Genomic DNA, 17,209 nt, shown 5'->3' with positions numbered 1-17,209 from the left:
TTCATAATGCATTCAATACTATTCAAACCGTGGTGGGATTAGTTAAGTTTTCATTGACCAGAGGAGGGCTGGGATAAAGAACTTTATTTAATATGGAAGCAGATCTGAGATCCTGATCTTCAGTCTTTGTTTTTTTAAAGGCGTGTCAGTGCTAAGGCAGGTTAAAGATCACTGAAGCTTAAACATCAGTAGTGGAAACAAAGCTTATAAAAGGACATTGAGCTTCTGCTAAGGCAGCTTCCAGTCCGAGACATCCCCATGTCGGAAGGTCTCTGGATGCCGTCACTAAGGGAGTCCAGCGGTCATCGTATCAGAATGAGCTCAGTAGTAAAAGGCATTGGCTCTCCGTCACAGGAGTTCACAGCTCAGAAGATCACTCTCACCTCGTTCTGATCTCCTGTTCAAATGATTGATGTTGTAATGATTTCATGGTGTAATGACTCCATGAGTTCATGTTATGACTCCATGATTTCATGATGTAATGAATCCATGATGTAATGACTACATGATTTCATGTTGTAATGACTCCATGATCTTGTTTGAATGAGGACTTACAGAAGGGGGACCTCAAAGCCAAGGTGACGTTATGTACAGAATACGTTTCAGCTCAAACGGAAAGAACATCAACACTGTATGAATGTAATAATACAAAAACACTTTTGTAAAATAAAGAATTATGTGAAACAAATACAGATCTTTGGAACAGAATTCACTTTCAAATGGTTTGTTACTTAAGTGGAATGTGTATAGATTGAAGGTGACTAATGTATTATAACTGGTGCAAGCTCTGCTATAATAATAATATATATTCAGACAAGTTTCCCCAAGCAAACACACAAACCCGTGAGCGGTTTGTGTGTTTGCTCCTCTAGCGGTTTGCTCCTCTCCCCGCCACCAGGTGGCACTGCAGTCAAGCAGACAGATTACAGACACAAAGACAAACCAATCACCGGAAACTTCTGAAGTCCATAGAAACCCTTAAATCCTGGCTTAGTTTGTTAATTGGATTAAAATCCCAGACACGCAGTACTGGCTATGGATCCTGGTGGACAGCGGCGGTATTGCTCTCATGGCTCTAGTGCATAGATCAGTCGGGCCCCGGGGCCGCAGACAGCGTTAAGCAGCCAGAAGGAGCAGTTCATCCAATGCTGCTGTCCCTGAGGCTTCATGCTACTCTCCTCCTGAAGGAAAGGTTTCTCTCTAATGGGTTGTTTGATGAAGGCCCCGGATGCTCCCGGGGGCCCAGAGATAATAACAGCCTCTGAGCCGGTTCTCCCGCGGTGAGCCGGTTCTCCCGCGGTGAGCCGGTTCTCCCGCGGTGAGCCGGACCTCAGACCACAGAGCCTGCGTCGTCCAGCTCCTCCCCGCCCTCCCCCAGCCCCCCGGACGCCCCCAGGCCGTGTAGCAGGCTGTCGGGGATGGAGGGCTTGTAGGAGGAGCTGCTCCTCAGGCCGCTGAAGGGGAAGGAGGAGGACAGACGGACCTGAGCCCCCGGGGCCTCTCCCCCGGGGGCTCTGGGCCTCTGGGGCCGGGCGGCCGACCGGCCGGCGCCGCCCCGGTGGTCCAGCTCTCTGCGCAGCGCGTTCACCTCCTCCAGGAGGCCGTACACCCGGCTGAGGACGGTGACCAGGCCGCCGCCGAAGATCTGCACCTCCTGCACCCAGCGCAGGTAGCGCTGCATCCACAGGCGCAGCCAGGGCCCGTCCACGCAGGGCAGCAGCAGGCCGTGGTAGTCCAGCGGCCGGCACTGCCAGGCCTGGTAGAAGTCCCGCGAGGAGGAGGAGCCGGGCTCCGGGGACAGCATCCATCGGCTCAGACGCTTCACACGCAGGATCTTCTTCAGGCTGTCCGCCTCGTCCTTGAAGAAGCCCCTCTTAGGGGACAGCTTGAACCCCGAGCCGGGCAGCGACAGGTGCCTCTGGTGCTGAGGGGAGAGAGAGGGGTCAGCCAGGGGCCCGGCGGGCTCCAGGGGCCCCCGAGACAGAGGGGGCGGCCCAGAGCCTAGGGGCCTGTTGGAATGTGCCATGAAGGACACGTCAACAAACCCGAACCCCAGCATGGGGGCGACTCGTCTGTTAATCAACACTCCCCGGCTCACTGACGGAGGATAATGACAGGATGATGACAGCTCATCTGGGGGTCACCTTGTGCAGCTGGGACCTCTGAGAAGCCCGCTGGGTCCGGCTCTTCTCGGTGTACAGAGGGTTGATGAAGAGCTCCTGAGCCTTGCAGTCAAACTGGACCGACCAATCCCACACCACGGGACACCTCCGTACGCTGCCAGGGGAGTGAGGAGACTCCGCCTACAACACACGGCAGGGAGGAGCTTCACACGGCAGGGAGGAGCTAACACACGGCAGGGAGGAGCTAACATACATGTGTAGGTGAAGGTGGCATAATAACAGGTGGTGCAATAACAGTGTTCTGTAGGTGGTGTAATAACAGGTGGTGTAATAACTAGGCCTGGGTAAAAAGATGGATTTAATCGATTTTGGATCGATTTCGTTTAAATTTCACGCTATCGATTCACAGGGCATGAGATAGATTATTTTTTTTTTTTTTAGTAAATATGTTGAAAAAATATGAATTTAAGGAGTTTTATAATACTTGAATATTTTATCTTAAATGGTATAATCTTTACAATGGTTATATTTATATCTTTTAGGAAGATGGAGGCAGTTTTGTTTATAGTTGCCTGGATTGTCATTAATGTAGCCTACAAAATAAAAATGTCTTTTGCAGTGTGTTGCATGGAGATAATTTCATTAATATAATGAATTAGGCAGGCCATCACGTTGAATAGAATGTAAAATCTTGCTAAGGATGTTAATTAACAGTCACAACTACAAGATTTTAGTCACAATTAATGATTTTAGTGATGAATTAATGATGATAGCCTATAAAGAATATTTCCTTACAACTTCAGAAAATTATCATTCAATCTAGGAGCAGATGGAACCGATTCGGATTGAATCGAATCGAATCGTGATTAATCGATTTAAAGCCTTCAGAATCGAAATCGAATCGATTCAGGAACTTGGCCATGATACCCAGCCCTAGTAATAACAGTGTTCTGTAGGTGGTGTAATAACAGGTGGTGTAATAACAGTGTTCTGTAGGTGGTGTAATAACAGGTGGTGCAATAACAGTGTTCTGTAGGTGGTGTAATAACAGGTGGTGTAATAACAGTGTTCTGTAGGTGGTGTAATAACAGGTGGTGCAATAACAGTGTTCTGTAGGTGGTGTAATAACAGGTGGTGCAATAACAGTGTTCTGTAGGTGGTGTAATAACAGGTGGTGCAATAACAGTGTTCTGTAGGTGGTGTAATAACAGGTGGTGCAATAACAGTGTTCTGTAGGTGGTGTAATAACAGGTGGTGCAATAACAGTGTTCTGTAGGTGGTGTAATAACAGGTGGTGCAATAACAGTGTTCTGTAGGTGGTGTAATAACAGGTGGTGCAATAACAGTGTTCTGTAGGTGGTGTAATAACAGGTGGTGCAATAACAGTGTTCTGTAGGTGGTGTAATAACAGGTGGTGCAATAACAGTGTTCTGTAGGTGGTGTAATAACAGGTGGTGCAATAACAGTGTTCTGTAGGTGGTGTAATAACAGGTGGTGCAATAACAGGGTAATGTTGTGTAGGTGGCTTCACCTGGGTGTAGATGTGCCGGTGGTGCTGGGAGTTGAACAGGAAGGTGGAGAACACAGGGAGGTGGAGGCTGTCTGACAGCACCGTCAGGTAGGTCTCAGTGAATTGGAAGGAGGGGCCGTACTGGGAGAGCAGCACCATCACACCCTCCAGGAAGAGGAGGAAGACTGGGGACACCTCCTGGGGGACGGAGACACAGACACACGTCTGGTACTCGTGTTCATGTCTCTGGTGTTGTAATGACGTGAATCTGGTAATGAGGTAGTGATATGACTGTGGTAATGAGGTAACACCATGACCCTGGTAATGAGGTAACACCATGACCCTGGTAATGAGGTAACACCATGACCCTGGTAATGAGGTAACACCATGACCCTGGTAATGAGGTAACACCATGACCCTGGTAATGAGGTAACACCATGACCCTGGTAATGAGGTAACACCATGACCCTGGTAATGAGGTAACACCATGACCCTGGTAATGAGGTAACACCATGACCCTGGTAATGAGGTAACACCATGACCCTGGTAATGAGGTAACACCATGACCCTGGTAATGAGGTAACACCATGACCCTGGTAATGAGGTAACACCATGACCCTGGTAATGAGGTAAGGATATGACTGGTAATGAGGTAACACCATGACCCTGGTAATGAGGTAACACCATGACCCTGGTAATGAGGTAACACCATGACCCTGGTAATGAGGTAACACCATGACCCTGGTAATGAGGTAACACCATGACCCTGGTAATGAGGTAACACCATGACCCTGGTAATGAGGTAACACCATGACCCTGGTAATGAGGTAACACCATGACCCTGGTAATGAGGTAACACCATGACCCTGGTAATGAGGTAACACCATGACCCTGGTAATGAGGTAACACCATGACCCTGGTAATGAGGTAACACCATGACCCTGGTAATGAGGTAACACCATGACCCTGGTAATGAGGTAACACCATGACCCTGGTTATGGGGTAATGATATGACCCTGGATTGACATCATTCTGGTAATGAGATCACCACGGTAATGGCGTAATGACATCACCATGGTAATGAGGTAATGACATCACTCTGGAAATGAGGTAATGACATCACCATGGTAATGGCATCACTCTGGTAATGAGGTAATGACATCACCCTGGTAATGAGGTAATGACATCACCATGGTAATGAGGTAATGGCATCACTCTGGTAATGAGGTGATGACATCACTCTGGTAATGAGGTGATGACATCACTCTGGTAATGAGGTGATGACATCACTCTGGTAATGAGGTGATGGCATCACTCTGGTAATGAGGTGATGGCATCACCATGGTAATGAGGTAATGGCATCACTCTGGTAATGAGGTAATGGCATCACTCTGGTAATGAGGTAATGACATCACCATGGTAATGAGGTAATGGCATCACTCTGCTAATGAGGTGATGACATCACTCTGGTAATGAGGTGATGACATCACTCTGGTAATGAGGTAATGACATCACTCTGGTAATGAGGTGATGACATCACCATGGTAATGAGGTAATGGCATCACTCTGGTAATGAGGTAATGGCATCACTCTGCTAATGAGGTAATGACATCACCATGGTAATGAGGTAATGGCATCACTCTGCTAATGAGGTGATGACATCACCATGGTAATGAGGTAATGGCATCACTCTGCTAATGAGGTAATGGCATCACCATGGTAATGAGGTAATGGCATCACTCTGCTAATGAGGTAATGGCCCCCTGATGTCTGCTGTACCTCCTTGTCCTTGAGGTGCAGCTGGTTGAGGCGCTCCATGAAGCGGTGCCCCCCGGCGACCCACTCCTTCTGGACCAGGCTCTGGAAGCCGGTCAGCGTGCGGTAGAACGGGTCAAGCATCAGCTGGGCTAGGCTGGAGATCACACAGCACAGGTCCGAGCCGCCCTCCTCTGGGGAGGAGCACACGTGATACAGTTTAGCGTCGTCTAGCATCACGTGATACCACGTAGCATCGTTTAGCATCACCTTGATACCACGTAGCGTCATCTAGCATCACGTGATACCACGTAGCATCGTTTAGCATCACCCTGATACCACGTTACGTCGTTTAGCATCACCCTGATACCACGTAGCGTCATCTAGCATCACGTGATACCACGTAGCATCGTTTAGCATCACCCTGATACCACGTAGCGTCATCTAGCATCACGTGATACCACGTAGCATCGTTTAGCATCACCCTGATACCACGTAGCATCGTTTAGCATCACCCTATAACCACGTAGCGTCGTTTAGCATCACCCTATAACCACGTAGCAACGTTTAGCATCACCCTATAACCACGTAGCGTCGTTTAGCATCACCCTATAACCACGTAGCAACGTTTAGCATCACCCTATAACCACGTAGCGTCGTTTAGCATCATCCTATAACCACGTAGCGTCGTTTAGCATCACCCTATAACCACGTAGCAACGTTTAGCATCACCCTATAACCACGTAGCAACGTTTAGCATCACCCTATAACCACGTAGCAACGTTTAGCATCACCCTATAACCACGTAGCGTCGTTTAGCATCACCCTATAACCACGTAGCGTCGTTTAGCATCACCCTATAACCACGTAGCAACGTTTAGCATCACCCTATAACCACGTAGCGTCGTTTAGCATCACCCTATAACCACGTAGCGTCGTTTAGCATCACCCTATAACCACGTAGCGTCGTTTAGCATCACCCTATAACCACGTAGCGTCGTTTAGCATCACCCTATAACCACGTAGCGTCGTTTAGCATCACCCTATAACCACGTAGCGTCGTTTAGCATCACCCTATAACCACGTAGCGTCGTTTAGCATCACCCTATAACCACGTAGCGTCGTTTAGCATCACCCTATAACCACGTAGCGTCGTTTAGCATCACCCTATAACCACGTAGCAACGTTTAGCATCACCCTATAACCACGTAGCGTCGTTTAGCATCACCCTATAACCACGTAGCGTCGTTTAGCATCACCCTATAACCACGTAGCGTCGTTTAGCATCACCCTATAACCACGTAGCGTCGTTTAGCATCACCCTATAACCACGTAGCGTCGTTTAGCATCACCCTATAACCACGTGTATATGGTGACGAATAGTCCAGTAGGAGATTTGAAGGACATACCCATGATCAGGACGTTGGCATTTTCCTTCTCCAAACACTCCACCACCTCCATCGCCTTCTGCAGACACTGCCTGGGGTCACCACAAGCATTAGCCCCCTAACACCACAGGTCAAAGGTCAGGGTTCAACTAATACACAGCGAGGTCACCTGACGATGTCCAACCAGCCACAGCCGTCCAGGGAGGACAGCCACTTCACGTCAGAGACCCAGAAGTCTGTCGTGTTCTCTGTGAACAAAGAGAGAAGCTGTGAGCAACACGTCGCAGTAAAACTTAAAGGTGACATATCACAACACCGGGTGGGAAGGGGATAGCTGTTACACGCCGTTTTGAAAATCCAGCTAGATGTGGGCTGGATAGATGAGCAATGTCTGCTACAGGCCACTGGGTAGGCTGGTAGGCTGATCTATCAGCACACATCTAGGTGGACACGCCCACTTGTGATGTCATATGAGCCAGATTTTCAAAACGGCTTGTAGCGGTTAATCACACTCACACCTGGTGGCACCTCATGGGACCTTTAAGGATGACATTTTATTAACCACTTTCTGCACTACCACCAATTAAACAAAACCCTTGGCTTGTATTTAAAATGTATATGGCTGCACTGGTTGACTGATTCCTAGGGCTGCCCTCTCTGCACTGGTTGGCTGATTCCTAGGGCTGCCCTCTCTGCACTGGTTGACTGATTCCTAGGGCTGCACTGGTTGACTGGTTTCTATTGTAGTGCAGAACTTGCTCTGACTCTTCTCACTCCAAGCGTTGGCTAAAAGACGCATGCGTTCTATTGGCTATCCCACTGACCAATGAGGAAGAAGTGTTTGAACTTGTTGTAGGCGAGCTGGATCTCGGTGACGGAGGGCAGGGTGTCCGAGAGGTCCTCCGTCTTCACCGAGAACAGGTAGTTATGAGCCACCGCGGTCAGCATCCTGCACACAAGAGCATTGGGACACGACAGGACGTTACTGCCACTTCCTTCCTGACGACTTCCTGTCTCACATATGCTGTATCCATGACAACATGCGAGCACCTCAATAACAACCCACCCACGGCGAGAGTCCTTATGGCGACCGGAGCTGCTCCAGATCAACAACATGAACGAGGCAGGACTATGACCTGGCTGTGGGGAGGTTAGTGTGGGGTTAGTGTGGGGTTAGTGTGGGGTTAGTGGGGGGTTAGTGTGGGGTTAGTGTGGGGTTAGTGTGGGGTTAGTGTGGGGTTAGTGTGGGGTTAGTGTAGGGTTAGTGTGGGGTTAGTGTGGGGTTAGTGTGGGGTTAGTGTGGGGTTAGTGTGGGGTTAGTGTGGGGTTAGTGTGGGGTTAGTGGGGGGTTAGTGTGGGGTTAGTGTGGGGTTAGTGTGGGGTTAGTGTGGGGAGGTTAGTGTGGGGTTAGTGTGGGGTTAGTGTGGGGTTAGTGTAGGGTTAGTGTGGGGTTAGTGTGGGGTTAGTGTGGGGTTAGTGTGGGGTTAGTGTGGGGTTAGTGTGGGGTTAGTGTGGGGTTAGTGTGGGGTTAGTGTGGGGTTAGTGTGGGGTTAGTGTGGGGTTAGTGTGGGGTTAGTGTGGGGTTAGTGTGGGGTTAGTGAGGGGTTAGTGTAGGGTTAGTGTAGGGTTAGTGGTAGGGTTAGTGGTAGGGTTAGTGTAGGGTTAGTGTAGGGTTAGTGGTAGGGTTAGTGTGGGGTTAGTGTAGGGTTAGTGTAGGGTTAGTGGTAGGGCTTACTTCTCCATGTAGGCCTGTGCGACTGGGTCCTCCTGCAGGACCGCGGCGGGCAGAGCGGAGGTCTTGAAGAGAGCGCAGCCGCTGGGGTGGGACCAGCACCACATCTGGAATCACAGAACCACATCTGGAACCAACAGAACCATCTGGTTCCCCAACAAGAACCGTCCCCTGACCACAGCTGCAGAACGCTGAAGGGTTCTCAGGAGAACCACAGCTACAGAACGCTGAAGGGTTCTCAGGAGAACCACAGCTACAGAACGCTGAAGGGTTCTCAGGAGAACCACAGCTACAGAACGCTGAAGGGTTCTCAGGAGAACCACAGCTACAGAACGCTGAAGGGTTCTCAGGAGAACCACAGCTACAGAACGCTGAAGGGTTCTCAGGAGAACCACAGCTACAGAACGCTGAAGGGTTCTCAGGAGAACCACAGCTACAGAACGCTGAAGGGTTCTCAGGAGAACCTGACCACACTGTCCCGCTGTCGGCCAGCAGCTTACCCGGGTTTAGTGGAAGACCCACAAAGCTTAAGTTAATTATTACCTAACTAAACAGTTAGTTAATAGATACTGAACAACTAACGAACACTAGTGCTGTGTTCCAATATCCATACTATCCGTACTTACTAGCCTTAGTTTGAGTACGTAGGGCGTCCCGATTCAGATCGGGCGAAAATAAGTGTACTGAAAGGACCCGGATGGTGTACTCAAAACGGTCAAACCGCGAAGTGTGGATCGATGGACACTTTTCGTATTTAACGGCAGCCATCTTAGCTACGTAGCGAAAGAGGGCGGAGCCAGGCTGAGCCAACGTCGGCACATTTTCCATATAGCCTGCATTAATAGTCATTTTGTATTTTTTATAGCTTTTTATAGCTGCTAGGCGTAAAGAGTTCACCGTTCAAAGCGGGACTGATTGTGTACTACGTTTAAGTGTACTCATGGCAGTATGGATATTGGAACACAGCATAGGTTATAACTACATAGCTAACCGTTAATTATAACATAAGTTAATGATAAGCAGGTCTTACTGGAAGCCCGTGGCCCTGGAAGGGGTTGAGGTCAGCCTCCGAGACGTTTGAAGGAACGATGAAGAACTGAGGCAGGCTGCAGGGGACAGTATTGAACCTTCATCATCATCTTGGAAGATAGTTATCCTTCTGTTATAATAATGGCTGTAATATGATTGAGGCTCATGTTTATGATTCTCACCTGGGTGACAGGCCAAACTCTGCGTTCTCATCGACCAATCGGCAGGCTCCCCTGAGGCGGTTCATGTCCTGGGCCCAGTCGTCCAGAACCTCGAACATCAGCGTCTTCTGCTGCCTCTTCATCTCTGAGACAAAACATCAACAAAACACCTCCTCGTCAAGACACCTCCTCGTCAAGACACCTCCTCGTCAAGACACCTCCTCGTCATGACACCTCCTCATCAAAACACCTCCTCATCAAGACACCTCCTCATCAAGACACCTCCTCAACAAAACACCTCCTCGTCAAGACACCTCCTCAACAAGACACCTCCTCATCAAAACACATCCTCATCAAAACACCTCCTCATCAAGACACCTCCTCATCACAACACCTCCTCATCATAACACCTCCTCGTCAAGACACCTCCTCGTCAAGACACCTCCTCGTCAAGACACCTCCTCATCACAACACCTCCTCATCACAACACCTCCTCATCACGACACCTCCTCATCAAGACACCTCCTCATCAAAACACCTCCTCGTCATAACACCTCCTCGTCATGACACCTCCTCATCAAGACACCTCCTCATCAAGACACCTCCTCATCAAGACACCTCCTCATCAAGACACCTCCTCCTCATAACACCTCCTCATCATAACACCTCCTCATCATAACACCTCCTCCTCATAACACCTCCTCATCAAGACACCTCCTCATCAAGACACCTCCTCATCAAGACACCTCCTCATCATGACACCTCCTCATCAAGACACCTCCTCATCAAGACACCTCCTCATAACACCTCCTCATCATAACACCTCCTCAACAAAACACCTCCTCGTCAAGACACCTCCTCAACAAGACACCTCCTCATCAAAACACCTCCTCATCAAAACACCTCCTCATCAAGACACCTCCTCATCACAACACCTCCTCATCATAACACCTCCTCATCAAGACACCTCCTCGTCAAGACACCTCCTCATCAAAACACCTCCTCATCACAACACCTCCTCATCATGACACCTCCTCATCAAGACACCTCCTCATCAAAACACATCCTCATCAAGACACCTCCTCGTCATAACACCTCCTCATCAAGACACCTCCTCATCAAGACACCTCCTCATCAAGACACCTCCTCCTCATAACACCTCCTCATCATAACGCCTCCTCATCATAACACCTCCTCCTCATAACACCTCCTCATCAAGACACCTCCTCATCAAGACACCTCCTCATCAAGACACCTCATCAAGACACCTCCTCATCAAGACACCTCCTCATCATGACACCTCCTCATCAAGACACCTCCTCATCAAGACACCTCCTCATAACACCTCCTCATCATAACACCTCCTCATCAAGACACCTCCTCATCAAGACACCTCCTCATCATAACACCTCCTCATCATAACACCTCCTCGTCAAGACACCTCCTCGTCAAGACACCTCCTCATCAAGACACCTCCTCCTCATAACACCTCCTCTCTCCTCTCTCTGACCATGGAGGGTCACAGGGTGCTGCTGTGACTCCTCTCTCTGACCATGGAGGGTCACAGGGTGCTGCTGTGACTCCTCTCTCTGACCATGGAGGGTCACAGGGTGCTGCTGTGACTCCTCTCTCTGACCATGGAGGGTCACAGGGTGCTGCTGTGACTCCTCTCTCTGACCATGGAGGGTCACAGGGTGCTGCTGTGACTCCTGATCCGGGACCCGGGAGCTGAGACCAGAGACCCGGAGCCCTTCTCCTGGGACCAGGGACCCCGCTCCAGACACCCAGAGGAGAGCTCTCACCCACCGGGGAAACTGTTGAGCTCACAGAAGGAGAAGGCGAACAGGTTCCTCAGAGACTTCGGCTCCAGGCAGTGGTGGGTGATGCCCTGGAAGATCTACGGGAGGCACAGAAACACACGAGCTGTTTAACACTCACACATAACATCACTATCTATCTGTCTCAGTATGTAGTAGTATCTAGCAGGCCCACCCTCTTGGCCTCCTCTCCCAGGCAGTAGGTGGTAGTATATGTAGTAATACTGTAGTAATACTGTATATTGTAGTGGTGGTCGTACCCTCTTGGCCTCCTCTCCCAGGCAGTAGGTCAGAGTGAACTGAAACACGCGCAGGTCTTTGCAGTGGATCACGAGTTTAGAGGGAATCTTATTCTTCACCATTCCTCCGGTGATCAACTTCCTCTTGTCTTCATACACTGGAAGCAGAGAGACAGGTTACTACAAACAGACAGGTTAACTGGAGAGAGACAGGTTACTACAGACAGACAGGTTACTACAGAGAGACAGGTTGAGAGAGACAACCTGAGAGAGGTTGACTACAGAGACAGGTTGTGAGAGAGACAGGTTGACTACAGAGAGACAGGTTGAGAGAGAGACAGGTTGACTACAGAGCGACAGGTTGACTACAGAGAGACAGGTTGAGAGAGACAGGTTGACTACAGAGACAGGTTGTGAGAGAGACAGGTTGACTACAGAGAGACAGGTTGAGAGAGAGACAGGTTGACTACAGAGCGACAGGTTGACTACAGAGACAGGTTGAGAGAGACAGGTTGACTACAGAGACAGGTTGAGAGAGACAGGTTGACTACAGAGAGACAGGTTGAGAGAGAGACAGGTTGACTACAGAGAGACAGGTTGAGAGAGAGACAGGTTGACTACAGAGCGACAGGTTGACTACAGAGAGACAGGTTGAGAGAGACAGGTTGACTACAGAGACAGGTTGTGAGAGAGACAGGTTGACTACAGAGAGACAGGTTGAGAGAGAGACAGGTTGACTACAGAGCGACAGGTTGACTACAGAGAGACAGGTTGAGAGAGACAGGTTGACTACAGAGACAGGTTGTGAGAGAGACAGGTTGACTACAGAGAGACAGGTTGAGAGAGAGACAGGTTGACTACAGAGCGACAGGTTGACTACAGAGACAGGTTGAGAGAGACAGGTTGACTACAGAGACAGGTTGAGAGAGACAGGTTGACTACAGAGAGACAGGTTGAGAGAGAGACAGGTTGACTACAGAGAGACAGGTTGAGAGAGAGACAGGTTGACTACAGAGCGACAGGTTGACTACAGAGAGACAGGTTGAGAGAGACAGGTTGACTACAGAGACAGGTTGTGAGAGAGACAGGTTGACTACAGAGAGACAGGTTGAGAGAGAGACAGGTTGACTACAGAGCGACAGGTTGACTACAGAGAGACAGGTTGAGAGAGAGACAGGTTGACTACATAGACAGGTTAACTACAGAGAGACAGGTTGAGAGAGAGACAGGCGCGGTAGGAGACCCCTGAGGATCAGCCCTACCTCCATAGATGTTGTCCACACAGGCCAGAGGAATGTCGTCCTCTCCATACATTTTGTTCCTGAAGAGGTTCTCCTGCAGGAGGAGATATCAGCTGAGTTCCACCACCTGTCTCTAGAAGCACTCTGAACACTACTCTTGAGCCGTTCTCCACTAGGAGATGCTAGGGATATAATAGGAGATGGGGTCACTGTGCTGGGGCTGAATATCACTTCATGGTAACGAGGGTCGGAATGATGCTTCATCATGGGACGAGGGTCTACGCCGTCGCCCGTCCTCAGGGCAGATAGAGGACTATTGGACCACCCTCAGGAGAAGAGTCAGCCTGTCCTGCTCGTGTCCTGAGGACCAGAGGGGTCACCTCAAGGAGAACCCCCCCCGAGAGTGGACGGTTCCTCCACCGCCGTCCACCTGCTCGCCGTTCAACACTTCACTTTACTGGTCTCCATCACAAAGAGAGCTATGTAGCACGCCTGTTTCTAGAAGCTGCAGTGTAAGCTGTAGAACTGTTTCTAGAAGCTGTAGAACTGTTTCTAGAAGCTGCAGTGTAAGCTGTAGAACTGTTTCTAGAAGCTGCAGTGTAAGCTGTAGAACTGTTTCTAGAAGCTGCAGTGTAAGCTGTAGAACTGTTTCTAGAAGCTGCAGTGTAAGCTGTAGAACTGTTTCTAGAAGCTGCAGTGTAAACTGTAGAACTGTTTCTAGAAGCTGCAGTGTAAGCTGTAGAACTGTTTCTAGAAGCTGCAGTGTAAGCTGTAGAACTGTTTCTAGAAGCTGCAGTGTAAGCTGTAGAACCGTTTCTAGAAGCTGCAGTGTAAGCTGTAGAACTGTTTCTAGAAGCTGTAGTGCAAGCTGTAGAACTGTTTCTAGAAGCTGCAGTGTAAACTGTAGAACTGTTTCTAGAAGCTGCAGTGTAAGCTGTAGAACTGTTTCTAGAAGCTGCAGTGTAAGCTGTAGAACTGTTTCTAGAAGCTGCAGTGTAAGCTGTAGAACTGTTTCTAGAAGCTGCAGTGTAAGCTGTAGAACTGTTTCTAGAAGCTGCAGTGTAAGCTGTAGAACTGTTTCTAGAAGCTGTAGAACTGTTTCTAGAAGCTGCAGTGTAAGCTGTAGAACTGTTTCTAGAAGCTGTAGAACTGTTTCTAGAAGCTGCAGTGTAAGCTGTAGAACTGTTTCTAGAAGCTGTAGTGTAAGCTGTAGAACTGTTTCTAGAAGCTGCAGTGTAAGCTGTAGAACTGTTTCTAGAAGCTGTAGAACTGTTTCTAGAAGCTGCAGTGTAAGCTGTAGAACTGTTTCTAGAAGCTGTAGTGCAAGCTGTAGAACTGTTTCTAGAAGCTGCAGTGTAAGCTGTAGAACTGTTTCTAGAAGCTGCAGTGTAAGCTGTAGAACTGTTTCTAGAAGCTGCAGTGTAAGCTGTAGAACTGTTTCTAGAAGCTGTAGTGTAAGCTGTAGAACTGTTTCTAGAAGCTGCAGTGTAAGCTGTAGAACTGTTTCTAGAAGCTGTAGTGTAAGCTGTAGAACTGTTTCTAGAAGCTGCAGTGTAAGCTGTAGAACTGTTTCTAGAAGCTGTAGTGTAAGCTGTAGAACTGTTTCTAGAAGCTGCAGTGTAAGCTGTAGAACTGTTTCTAGAAGCTGTAGTGTAAGCTGTAGAACTGTTTCTAGAAGCTGCAGTGTAAGCTGTAGAACTGTTTCTAGAAGCTGCAGTGTAAGCTGTAGAACTGTTTCTAGAAGCTGCAGTGTAAGCTGTAGAACTGTTTCTAGAAGCTGCAGTGTAAGCTGTAGAACTGTTTCTAGAAGCTGCAGTGTAAGCTGTAGAACTGTTTCTAGAAGCTGTAGTGTAAGCTGTAGAACTGTTTCTAGAAGCTGCAGTGTAAGCTGTAGAACTGTTTCTAGAAGCTGTAGTGTAAGCTGTAGAACTGTTTCTAGAAGCTGCAGTGTAAGCTGTAGAACTGTTTCTAGAAGCTGCAGTGTAAGCTGTAGAACTGTTTCTAGAAGCTGCAGTGTAAACTGTAGAACTGTTTCTAGAAGCTGCAGTGTAAGCTGTAGAACTGTTTCTAGAAGCTGCAGAGTAAGCTGTAGAACTGTTTCTAGAAGCTGTAGTGTAAGCTGTAGAACTGTTTCTAGAAGCTGTAGTGTAAGCTGTAGAACTGTTTCTAGAAGCTGCAGTGTAAGCTGTAGAACTGTTTCTAGAAGCTGTAGTGTAAGCTGTAGAACTGTTTCTAGAAGCTGTAGTGTAAGCTGTAGAACTGTTTCTAGAAGCTGCAGGTCCTCACCAGCTCCTCGCTTGGGTCCTGGTCGCTGACGAACGCCAGGCGGAAGTTGGTGCAGACGAGCGTCCCGAACAACCCGCGCTGGGACACATCATCCTGCCGGTAGCACAGCACCTTGGAGGCTCCGCAGAACACCACCTCCCCTATACACACACACACACACACACACACACACACGTTACACAATAACACCACCCAACACCAATTACGCAATAACATCACCCACCACCACCTTCCCTACACACACGTTACACATTAACACCACCTCCCCTATACACACACACACACACATTACACAAGAGCACCACCTCTCCTACACACACACACACACACACGTTACACAATAACACCACCCAACACACCCGTTACAATACACTATCTCCCCTTCACAACACAAACGTTACACAATAGCACCACCCAACACATGTTACACTACACCACCCAACACCACCTCTCCTACACAACACACGTTACACCACCCAAGACAGCCCAGGTGTGTAGAACAAGAAAGGAGCTTGTTTCCATGAGACCCTGGAGTGAGCGTGAGTCGCTACGTCAGTGGTGATGAAGCGCTGGTTCACCTGGCAGGAGGGTCGGCGTTTTGTCCTGCTGGCCAAAGTCTTTCTCTGCTTTGATTTCCTGAAACACAAACAGCACATAAATCACCTCCAACTCATTCTGTCAATATTTAATGAGTGATGAGCAGCTTTATGGAGTAGAGTCCCTACTATTGACATAAATAAACAGATTGCCTCTGAAATACACTTTGAATAGGTGTAAGTTTGAAGAACAACATCGTTAATAATCCTGCAATATTGGAGGCCTCCATCATGGGAACAATCAGACAGTAAAGTGAAAGCAATGACTGACAGCTGAATGGACTCGTGTGAGCCCTGAAATGACACCCGTTAAGGTGTCCTACTGAAGTCTATATACAGTCCTATACAATAAAGCACATCAGCTCATTCCCACCAACTGTTAGCACATGTTAGTGTGTTGTAACACGTGTTAATGTGCTCAAGGTTGTGATAATGTTAGTGTGCTCCAACACATGGCACCGTGCTCTAACACATGTTAATGTGGTCTATGTTGTGATAACACATGTCAGAGTGCTCTAACACATGTTAATGTGGTCTATGTTGTGATAACACATGTCAGTGTGCTCTAACACATGTTAATGTGGTCTATGTTGTGATAACACATGTCAGTGTGCTCTAACGCATGTTAATGTGGTCTATGTTGTGATAACACATGTCAGTGTGCTCTAACGCATGTTAAAGTGGTCTATGTTGTGATAACACATGTCAGTGTGCTCTAACACATGTTAATGTGGTCTATGTTGTGATAACACATGTCAGTGTGCTCTAACACATGTTAATGTGGTCTAGGTTGTGATAACACATTTGTGTCTGAGGCCCGGAAGCTGAGACGTGATGTTTGACTGACCTCCGGAATGACGTATGAAACGAAGGAAGCTTTGGCCGCCTTCCCGCCGGCAGCGCCCAGCGCAGACATATTGGTCCTCCCACCGAACCCAAATAACGTGAGGAACCCGAAGAACGTAAAGAACCCGAAGAACCCGAAGAGAAAGCGGAAAACCTTCTGACACCCGGACTGAACTTCCGGGGCCACCGCCGTTCCCTGACCCAGCGCTGCGATTGGCTGGCTACGCCCCTGTCGAATCTCCCAGCGCTGCCATTGGTTGGCTACGCCCCTGTTCCCTCACCCAGCGTTAGCATTGGTGGGCTACGCCCCTGTTCCCTCACCCAGCGTTAGCATTGGTGGGCTACGCCCCTGTTCCCTCACCCAGCGTTAGCATTGGTGGGCTACACCCCGTGCGGCTCTCCCAGCTGTTCTCCCATGTTCGTTTTATTATATGTTTATGTTATATTATTGAAGTTAAGTGTGAACCGTTCCACAGAGAGGCAAGT

General features: G+C 48.7%; 1 protein-coding gene across 1 annotated transcript; it reads right to left on the bottom strand.

Annotated features, from left to right (window-relative positions):
• Positions 1–69: 69 nt before the first annotated feature.
• mtmr12 (myotubularin related protein 12) lies at positions 70–16,946 on the bottom strand. Its single transcript, XM_060064993.1, has 16 exons — positions 16,725–16,946; positions 15,860–15,917; positions 15,282–15,421; positions 13,017–13,089; positions 11,776–11,912; positions 11,505–11,595; positions 9,720–9,843; positions 9,539–9,614; positions 8,512–8,615; positions 7,601–7,725; positions 6,946–7,024; positions 6,798–6,868; positions 5,413–5,582; positions 3,655–3,831; positions 2,145–2,303; positions 70–1,924 (listed from the first exon to the last, which is right to left on the bottom strand). Exons 1-16 carry the CDS (start codon positions 16,791–16,793, stop codon positions 1,331–1,333), a joined length of 2,247 nt encoding a protein of 748 aa, XP_059920976.1. The 5' UTR covers positions 16,794–16,946; the 3' UTR covers positions 70–1,330.
• Between the last annotated feature and the right edge of the window lie 263 nt (positions 16,947–17,209).

Source organism: Gadus macrocephalus, chromosome 11 (assembly GCF_031168955.1).
Source record: "Gadus macrocephalus chromosome 11, ASM3116895v1".
NCBI classification, from domain to species: Eukaryota; Metazoa; Chordata; class Actinopteri; order Gadiformes; family Gadidae; genus Gadus; species Gadus macrocephalus.
This window is presented reverse-complemented; position numbering and strand designations above follow the sequence as displayed.